This window comes from Megascapheus bottae, chromosome 12, assembly GCF_031878675.1.
Source record: "Megascapheus bottae isolate mThoBot1 chromosome 12, mThoBot2.hap1, whole genome shotgun sequence".
Classification (NCBI taxonomy): Eukaryota; Metazoa; Chordata; class Mammalia; order Rodentia; family Geomyidae; genus Megascapheus; species Megascapheus bottae.
Window position 1 is genome coordinate 56,951,755 of NC_143520.1, and position 10,551 is coordinate 56,962,305.

Consider the following 10,551-nt stretch of genomic DNA (forward strand, 5'->3'; position numbering starts at 1 on the left):
TGGGGTTCAGGTGTAGCTGGGGGTGAGAGGTGGACTTCAGCTAGGGGCAGAGGAACCTTCTGGTTATTGGAATCAAACATGCAAATAAAATAAGCATGAGACTATTTTTTGAGAAATACTAGAGCATCGGCAAACAAAAGATATTATTGTTATTCTTTTCCTGGTTTCTATGATCTGGAGCCCCCAGGCTGTGTTTGCATGCGCCTCTCCCACAGTCCCTAGCTGGGCAGGGAATTTGGCCTGAAATGCAGTTAAGAAACTAATTGGCTATGTGCTCTGCAGGTCTTGCCTCTTCTCACTGCCCTTGGCTGCTGCTACCTCCTCCAGGTAGATGAGCTTCCTGTCTGACCAACTCCTACCTGCACACTGTGCCTCCTTCCCTCCCTCATTCTCCTTCACTCAGCTACCACTTTACCCAGCAGCCTTGGGCCTTCTCCATCTTACTCTTTCCTGCTCCTCTTGTACTCTTCAGCTCTTAAACAGATCTTGGGATAAATGTGATGCTTACAAGGGCAGGTCTGTACTACCATGTGCCCTGCCTTTTGAGCTTGGGAACTCCAGTTGCTTGGGAGCAGAGGGAGCAGGCTCTAGGGTCCTGAGGAAAGCAAGTAGGAGAATACCAATACTGACCTTGCCCTCATCATCTTCAACCAAGATCTTGCCTGGCTTTGTTTCCTTGATAATGCCTCCAATGGCCACATTAGTCTTGGTGGAGGAAGAGTCCAGCCATACGTGGTCACCCTGCCGGGCAGAGAGAAATCATCATTCTCCCTTCCTTCGATGGTGCAAAAGACTTACCTGTCCTGCTGTCACTTCAACTGAAACTTCCAGGTGGAGCTCATTTCCCCTTCCATTCCATCTCCTCTCCTTTCTTTTCCTCCTCCCTTTCCATTTCTTCTGAGTACTTGCTGCCTGCATTGCTCACTAAATATTCTCTGTCTCTATCCTACCTGGGATATTAAACTCTCCCAAAACAGGAGACTAATCTTCTTCACAGCCTCTCTCACAATGGAACATCAACCCTACCCCACTTCCCGCAAATACAGATTCTTTTTATGGTCAACAAGGAAGAATGGTTTAGAGAGAGGATTGCTGCCTTTCTGCAGAAAATATACTGAATTTGCTTTCTTAGAAGTCACCACAAGCATCAAGAAGGATGAGAAACAGAAACAAAATATCATCTCCCAGGGTGACTCAGGTCTATAACCCTAGCTATTCAAGAAGTTGAAATCTGAGGGTTGTGGTTCAACGCCTGTGGGACTTACTTCCAATTAATCAGGAAAAAATTGGAAATGGAGATGTGGCTCAAGTGGTGTAGTGCCACAAAACTGGCACTACACCACTTTTGAGTGAAAAAGCTAAGGGACAGCACCTAGGCCCTAAATTTAAGACCCACTACTGGCAAAAAACAAAACAAAGCAAAACAATGAAACTGGAATATATTTAAGTCACTGAGCAGATAAGTGGACCACTAAGTTTCAGGAGGAAGTAGAAATCCTAGACCCAGCTGCAGAATCCAGAAAGAGCTAGATAAGTTCATTTGCATATGCATTGTGAATCCTGCATCTTGTGGCAGCCTCAGATCAAGGGCACAAAGTTGCAGTGGGAGTATACTGGCGTGGCTTGGGTCTAAAGCAGGCAACATCCATATTTTCAGAAAGCAGTCTTTGTGTGAGGTAGGAAGAGGAGCTTTGTCTGGCAAAAAGCACTATGATGCCCAAATTTATTGGCTGGGAGAAGTATGGATTGAAAGCTCACATGCAAGGTTTCTGCCCGGCGTACAACATGACATTGACCTCTTACAAATCTCTGACTCCAGGAAGAGAGATCCCAAAGGAGCCAGTACATCTAGGTAGGATGATAGTAAAAGCCAAAGGGAGGAAAGAGCCATCAAATAGAAGTGAGGAGGCTTAATGTCTCACAGCCATCCTGGTGTCTTGCTGAGTGGAAGGGAGTGATGTGGCTCAAGCGGTAGAGTGCTAGCCTTGAGGCAGCTCAAGGACAATACTCAGGCCCGAGTTCAAGCTATGGGACTGGCAAAAAGAAGAAAAAAAAAGACAGGCTGTGCTCAAGAGGTAGAGTGTGGCTTTGAGCAAAAGTAGCTCAGGGACAGAACCCAGGCTCTGAGTTCAAGTCTCAGGACCACTCACCCCCCCACCCCCAGAGTAAAAGAGAGAGAGCTGAACACAGTGGCTCACACCTGTAATCCTAGCTACTCAGAAGGAGATCTGAGGATCACAGTTCAAAGCCAGCCTGGGCACTAAAAGAATGCAAGACTATTATCTGTAATTAACCACTAGGAAAATAAAGGAAAGTGGAGCTGTAGCTCAAGGGGTAGGGTGGTAGCCTTGAGCTGAAGGATTACAATGGCTCAGAAGCTATTTATATAAGGTCATATAGGATGAGTCTAAATGAAATGAACTCTAGGATATGGAAATAAGAGATTTATCTTTGTGATTGTTGTTCTCAATGTACTATGCGCAGTTATTTCTTTTCTCTTTTTTTCCCCTTATAGTTAATCTCATGTGCTTACTGTATCTGACTTTGTTATCTGGTGTATTATGTATATATGTATATATATATATATATTTGTTTATTTGAAACAGAAAAGGGAAGGAGGGAAAACAAGATGATTGGGAGGGGATGCAGGAAGGGAAAGGGGGTCAAAAACACGAAAAGGGGTCTCAATGTTCGAGATGTACCCACTATCTGACGAATGTAACTGTAACCTCTCTATACATTACCCCCACAAAAAAGTAAATTTTGTATGTCATAGATGAATTTTTACCCAGTCAAATTGTCACCCCAGTGACGTAAGCATATTTGAAGATGTATTGATAATCCCATGAGTTTTTATTATTATTATTATTATATTGTTATTTAAGCAGTTGTGCAAAGCGCTTTCAGCCCAGCATGTCAGCTTGATCACCTGCACTCCTTTCATCATTCTCCTTCCTCTTGCCCAGTCCTACCCATCCTCTCAAATTACCTGGGTCCATTTTCAATATTATGACTGCTTTCACTCACTTTTTCTCTTTTCATTTGCCTGCCACTCCCCCATAAACCTCTTGGAAGAAAAACTTTAGTAAACAGTACAGAGGGTGAAACAGAACCATGTCATGACATAGCATCATTAAGTTTTGAGCCATGGCACCACTTCTGGCTTTTTTTCTATGTATATAGTACATATTCGTGCATACTGGGCAAGCACTCTACCACTAGGCCAAACTCCCGGGCCCAAGGATCTGTTTTATGGCCGGATGCATTCTTACCCTGAAGAAATGCCCCGCCCTCCCCGCCCCCCAAACATCCAGAAACTCAGAAAGTACACTAGGACTAATTACAGCAGAGATAAAACACCTATCTTTGCATAACTTTGAAGCCAAACTCCCTGCCTTTACCATATAAATGCCCCTAACAACCAAGAAGTTTTGTGTGTGTGTGTGTGTGTGTGTGTGTGTGTGTCCATTTGAGAGCAGCCTGCCTTTTTTGGGGGTCTGTTTCACAGTTTTCCTGCTGCTTACTTACTCTATAAAGCTCCACCAAGTTTTCTTACCTTTGTGACTTCCCAAAAATTCCTATTCTGGACCCTATCAAGGACCCTAAGTGAAGAGTCCCTACTTTTAAAAACTTCACTAATCTTCATCTGCATCCAGTGACAGAGTCAGCTCACCAGGACACGGGAAACTGCTTTGTTAGCCTGATCTCTATCTTAGGAGACACTCTGCTGTCTTAGGCCTTGCAGTAAAGCATGACCCGTCCCTGAAATTAGCTGACACAGGGCAGTTTGAAGCAGGCAGCTCCACCCTTCAGCAATATTCTGCTTGTGGAACTGCAACCATAAATCTTAGCCCTGCCATAATGGAGCCTCCTGCTCTCATGACCTTTATGTCCATCACTGCTCACATGAATCTGACCTCATATAACTGGGCTTGTAGTCCCTTTGGCTGCTGCTCTCTGTCCGGGAGACAGCCTATCAGGTTACTGACATTAAACTTCTTTGTATGTGACCCCATGTCTGAGTGATTTTCTTGGGGAAGACTTGGTTGCTATGACTCATACCAGGGCCCTCCGGTTGACTCTGCTTCTTCTCCTGGAGAATATGAGCTGCTTCAGGAACCCCAGCCCCTCTGGCTTCCACTGAAAATCACCGGAGGTACTCTCTCCATCACCAAGTGCTCTGACTTCACATCCACCAGTGGCCATCTACATCCATGATCTTCCTTGGTGAGTGAGTCCATCACTTACTACCAAAGTCTTGGTGTCAAGCTCTGGAACACCCTCCAGGCCTCTGCACTCCGGGCCTCTGCACTGGACATTATGGATAGGGGGTGATGATTCCCCTCCCTGTCTCCATCTCACTTTCACCAGTCAAGGAACTGTTGGGGATGCCCACAATCCCTCGTAACTCACCATTCACTCCCCACTATGGGAGGGTTCTCCTCACACATTCCCTTTGCCTCCCCTTTAGGATGTCTTCTTAATAATCTTACTCCCCTTAAACTCACTCCCAATCTTAAGCCTTCCAGGCTTATTAAGTTGTATAACCAAATTTTACCCCTTATAAAAGTATTCTCAACAATGACTGCAAGTGGCCACTTAATGGCACTTTTGATCCCAATATTTTATTATATGGAATAAATATAACTGTATAACTTCTACTTGGGGGAAAATGAAGAGCTTTCCTGCATACAGACTTTTCCTTTCTCCCTCCTAAGTCCAGTCTCTGCATTTCCTAATTCCTCACCTCAAGGCCTCTAGATACTTTCACTTTCCACCTGGACAATGAACCCCCACCCCACCCCCACACTCCTGCTCCCCCTTTCCCACCAACACCACCTCCTCTGTCTCCTCCCCTGGAACCCAGTGCACTGTTGCTTCCTGCTTCAGCTGGATCTGCTGGGCCAGCTCACCTCATCCTACATTTACATTATAATGCTTACATTATAAATCTCCACCAGGTTTTCTTATCATCATGATGTGTTTTTTTTTCCATCTTACCATGTCGTGGGTTTTTATACAACCCCCATACTTCCAGCAAGTGTTTAAAGGTTAATTCATACACTTATGTGTCTCATTACAAAAATTATACTTTGTTTGATGTCACTTATTTTTCTAGCACACACCATGTGGTTCTAAATTTATGGCCTATTTTCTTTTCTTTAAAAAACAAAAACCTAAGTGTGCCTTGATATTTTTGTGCACAAGTGTGTGTGAACATGTTCAAAGTCATCTCATTGTCATACATGAAAATGTCATCATGATGTCAAAATTACTTGTTTAGCAGGCACCAGTGATCATAGCTGCTCAGGAGGCTGAGCTCTGAGGATCACAGTTCAAATCTAGCCCAGCCAGTAAAGTCTGTGAGATTCTTTTCTTTTTTTTTTTTTGGTTGTGGGGCTTGAACTCTGGGCCTGGACACTGTCCCTGAGCTCTTCAGCTCAAGGCTACTGTCCTATCTCTTGAGTCACAGCACCATTTTCAGTTTTCTAGTGGTAAATTGGAGATAAGAGTCTCATGGTTGCCTGGGCTGGCTTTGAACCTTGATCCTCAGATCGCAGCCTCCTGAATAGCTAGGATTACAGGCATGAGCCAACACACCCAGCAAACTCCATGAGATTCTTATCTCCAGTTAATCCCCAGAAAACTGGACATGGCGTTGTGGCTCAAGTGGTAGAGCACTAGCCTTGAGCTGAAGAGTGTAGGGACATTGCCCCGGCCCAGAGTTCAAACCCCACAACTGATAAATATATTGCCCCCACCCAGAGGATATTTCCAAATGACTGCATCCATTGTCCACCAGGAAACAGTTACAGAAGATGGACCTTCACCCATCTACCTGACATGGCAGGGGAGGTGATAGAGGACAGAGATAGAGACAGGGAGAAAGACAGAGACAGAGACAGAGATAGAGAGACTGAGAAACAAGGACTTGCAAGCCAGGGAGAAAGGTCTCACAGTAACCCTGAGAGCACAATAGTTTCAGACTTTCAGTTTCCAGGACTGTGAGAACATAATTGTCTGTTATTAAGTCCTCAGCCTAAAGTCCCCAGCATTTTGTTCTAGAAGACTGAGAAAACAAATAGAAGGCATTTTTGAAGACAGATAGACCTACCTGTTGAAGTGCAGATTCATTTTTATTGACTAAACTAAAGCAATTTACTCTTTCCAACTTTTAATCAAAAAGGCAAAATGATTACCCTATAAAGTCTTCAGTTTTCAAGACAATCTACCAAAGTATGGATCTTGAATTTCCTTTCCAGACATAATGTGTTCTCTCCAAAGCTTGGCTCCCAGCTCAGTGTTAATGGAGGCAGGGGAGCTCTTTAATAAGTATGGCCCAATGAGGCATCTTAAGTTATTGAAGAGTGTCTTAAGAGGGACTATGGCCCTTTCCTCTGTGATTCCCTGCCTGGAGGAATCACATACTCTCTAGTACAACATGCTGCAGACTAAAAGAGCCAAGCAAATATACACTGAACCCTCCCAAACTATTAGCCAAAGTACCACTTTTTCTCCTTGTCAGTCAATGGTCTCAGGTATTTGTTATAGTCATGGAAATGGACTAACATGCTACTCTACATTCCATTACTCATGTGGCTTCAGGGAAAGCCCTTAATCTCTCTGAGCTTTAATTTCTTTGTTTTTTGAAAGGCATAGCTTTATAAGGCTGATGTCAAGATGGAATGCAATACTGGTGAGGAGCCTGAGAATACCCAGCACAGAGTAGGTACAGATATATGCAAGCTCACTCAGATGCTAGCCTTTATTCAGCCACTTTGGCTCTGAAGGATCCATGCATGAATAAGGCCGTCAGGAAGCCCACAAGAGAATTGTAAGCAATAGGATGTCAGGCAGTATATTTTCAAACTCTGCTTCAACTTTCCTTATATCCTGAGACTTTGGGCTAATGTACTAATAGGTACATTTCTTTGGCTTTGCCTTAATTAAACCTTAACTGGGGAAGCACATATGTTGACCCTGATTTGAACACGACGCAGGTATACATGAATCAAAACATTACATGACATTGAAATAAGGATAATTGGTGTAAGCAACAATGCCTTGATCTCTCTGTCATCCTGGTGTCTTGCTGGGTGGAGGGGGCTTTTCACCCAGCCCAGAAAAGCCTAGAGGTGAGACAGGTACCTCTTTGAATTACGGATGCATCAGGCTGTTTCATCCCAGGAAAGCTTTGCTACAGAGAATGCTCCCCCTGAGTATTCCCCTATATGGTTTGTTTTGTTTAACACTTTTGTTAAGACTTGGTTCCCACCCCAAGTATGTGGACTTTTGTCTTTAAAAGCTTTGTGCTAACAGCATTCTGAGTTACAGGTCTTTGTGACAAGACTTCACCTGCAGTTATCAGCTTCCAAATAAAGACTCGCAATTCAGCCTCTCAAAACGTAGCTTCTTTGTTTCTCATGACTGAATTCCTACAGAACAGTATCTCATGAATATATACAGTTTTTATGTATCAGTTAAAATTAATGTGAAAGCACACTGAGACAGAACAGATTAGGGAAAATGAGGCATGGTAAAGGGCAGTCAAGAATTCAAAAACTCAGGATCTTTACATATCAACTTCCTTTAAGATTAAGAGACCAAAGTCATGTTAGGGGAAAATGAGGCAGAATAGATTAGGAAAAATAAGGTGAATGAATGGCAGCCAGGAATTTAGAAATAGTGCATTTAGAAACATAGCACTATCTTTAACCTTTGTATTCCTTCATGAGCTGCAGTATTAACACAAGGAAAAAAGAAAGAGAAAGAGCAGCTTTTCTTATCTAACATTGACTGCTGACCCCAAACAATTAGTGGGCTCTAAAAATCTAGAAAGGACACCATAAAATGCCATGTGTGCCAGAAAAGTAATACTTGGGAAAATGGCTGTTCCTGGCACCTAGTGCTATGTCAAAGGATAAACCTCTCTGGTAGGATGCATTCTTTATCTCAAGAATAAACACCAGTTTTAAAAATAGATGGCATACTGGTTGCCTGTGGCTCACACCTGTAATCCTAGCTACTCTGGCACCTGCGATCTAAGGATTATGGTTCAAAGCTAGCCCATGCATGAAAGTCCGTGAGACTCTTATCTCCAAATTACCACCATAAAACCAGAAGTGGCCCTGTGGCTCTAGTGGTAGAGTGCTAGCCTTGAGCTCAAAGTCCAGGCCCAGAGTTCAGTGTGTGTGTGTGTGTGTGTGTGTGTGTGTGTGTGTGTGTGTGTGTGTGTGAATGTATTCTTTCCTAAAAAAACATAATGGTTATATATTTTAAAATATAGGCCGCTCTCATTGACTCTGGGCCTAGGTAATAAAAATATAACATCAACAGTGATTAGGAGCAAAGACAGACATCTTTCTGCATAACTTTAAGTCAGACCCTGACTTTATCACATAAATAACCCTGATGTCAAAGAGCCCCATGGATCTTTTACCCTTTTAGAGTACCCACACTCTTTTAGAGTCTGCCCCTGCCTTTTTGCTTATCTATCTGCTTGCCTGCTTGCCTACTTAATGAAGTTTTGCCAAGTTTTCTCACCATAGTGACTTGTCCAGCTATTCCATGATCAAAGTCAAGGATCCTAAGGGAAGAGTCCTTATCTTTAGAGGGAAACTTCACAAACCCTCACCTGCATCCAGAGATATACTGAATGAGGAAAGTGTTTTGGCCTGGGGTCTAATTTGTACCCTTGTTTCACAGTATCTAGTCTTTTGTCTGCACAGGCTCCTAGTAAGTGCCAAATGACCTATGAGAGCCACCCTCTCAAGCCTTGACTGTAAGTATGCACATGTGACTACCATGAATTGTTGGAAGGTGGCTAAAGTCCTCTTCCTTTGCTAATAGAATACTTTTCATTCTTCAGACTCCTTTGTCTCTGCAAATTTCCTTCTAGGGTTTCTGACTCTCTTTTTCTTTTCTTAGAAATAGTTCAACTCAGCCTTAGGCAACTTCTGCATCATAGAGCAAATAAATGCAATTCTTACCAGCCTGAACACTGCCATCCTGGGTCAGCAGCTCCCGGTGGCCTATAAGTGAAAAGAAAGCAGAATATCAGCATGCATGTTCTAGATATTCTCATAAGGGTGTCACCAGATTGGATTAGGCCCACCTTAAGGCCTCTTTTGTTTTAGTTATCTTTCTTTAAAGACCTTCTTCCTTCCTTCTTCTACACCCTCCTTCCCATCTCTGTTTCTCTGTCTCTCTCCATTTTGGGGAACAGAGCATTTTTACCTTTGAGTCATATTACCAAGCCCTAAGGATCTTATCTCTAAATATACATTCTGAGGTCCTGAAATCCTAACTGGACTTTAACATATAAATCTTGAGAGCATGCAGTTCAGTCCTAACTGCTCCAGAAGGCGTCAGTGAATGGGTACAGATCAGCTTATGTAAGTGTAGAACAACTAACTGTATGTTACCCTAGTACTCTCCAATACTCCTAGAAGAGATGTCACAATGAGTTAAGACATTCAGAGGATCCCAACTGGGTGGCATTGTATAGGTGAGAACATGGAGGCTGTGAAAAGTTGAGGATGGGTCAGGTATGGTTGTATTGCAAGACACTTGGGAGGCAAAGATGAGATGGTACATCTTGATAACAGTCCTGGCAAAACAAGACTCTGCCTCAACAAAGAAGCTGGGAATGGTGGTACACATCAGTCATCTAAGCTATATAAGAGGCCATAGGTAGAACTACATTAAAATTAACTGAAAAATAACTAAAACTAAAAGGATTATGGGTATAAGGAAACTGGAGGAGAAAGGAACAGGCTGGACTCCATCTCAACAGATGAGACCTATTTATTGAGGCACAGGAGTGAGACACAGCAACCCTTCTGTAAGATGAAGGTTTTGCAAGGTGGTGGGGTTGGAGTTAGGCTTTTATGGGGTCTGAGCAAGGAGACAAATTATCGAAAGGCTATTAGGGCTGGGGGAGGTGGGGATTATCGGTTAGGCCCACATGGGGTGTTTTCCTTGCCTCTGTCAAGTATGTCTGTCTGTGTATCCTTAGTTTTTGCCTGATGTCTGTATGCATCTGGCATAATGGGGTGGGGGCGATCCTTCAAGGGGAATGGCTGAAGTGGGAGAGTGCCTGCCTAGCAAGTAGGAGGACCTGAGTTCAACCCTCAGTACTGCCAGAGAGAGAAAGGCAGAGACAGAGACAGACAGAGACAGAGACAGACAGAGAAAAGAGAACAAGGAGGAAGAGGAGGGAAGGAAGAAAGAAGGTGCCATTTTGAGAGGTAGCCTACTGTTTGAGAATGAACTAGGAGCTACTCTAGGAAAAGAATGATATTGTACCATTTGTAATTACATTAGCAAAGTAAGCCAGAATCAAAAGGAATAGACCAATTTCCTTGATAAATGTACATACAAAGATCATCAATACAGGGCCATGAGTTTGGCCTAGTGGTAGAGTGCTTGCCTAGCATGCACAAAGACCTGGGTTCAATTCCTTGGTACCACATATATAGAAAAAAGCTGGAAGTGGTGCTGTGGCCTAAGTGCTATAGCTCTAGCCTTGAGAAAGCCCAACGACAGTGT

The 10,551-nt window shown here is 43.3% G+C and overlaps 1 protein-coding gene across 2 annotated transcripts in view; it reads right to left on the reverse strand.

Moving 5' to 3' along the window:
- The window catches only part of Myo7b (myosin VIIB), a 73,654-nt gene extending 64,646 nt beyond the window's left edge, over positions 1 to 9,008 (reverse strand). For both annotated transcript variants that reach the window (XM_090342473.1, XM_090342471.1), the window contains exons 1-2: positions 8,991 to 9,008; positions 631 to 741 (exon numbers count right to left, since the gene is read on the reverse strand). In XM_090342473.1, the coding sequence (XP_090198599.1) occupies positions 631 to 741; positions 8,991 to 9,008 (129 nt within the window). The remainder of the gene's footprint in view (positions 1 to 630; positions 742 to 8,990) is intronic.
- Positions 9,009 to 10,551: the final 1,543 nt, after the last annotated feature.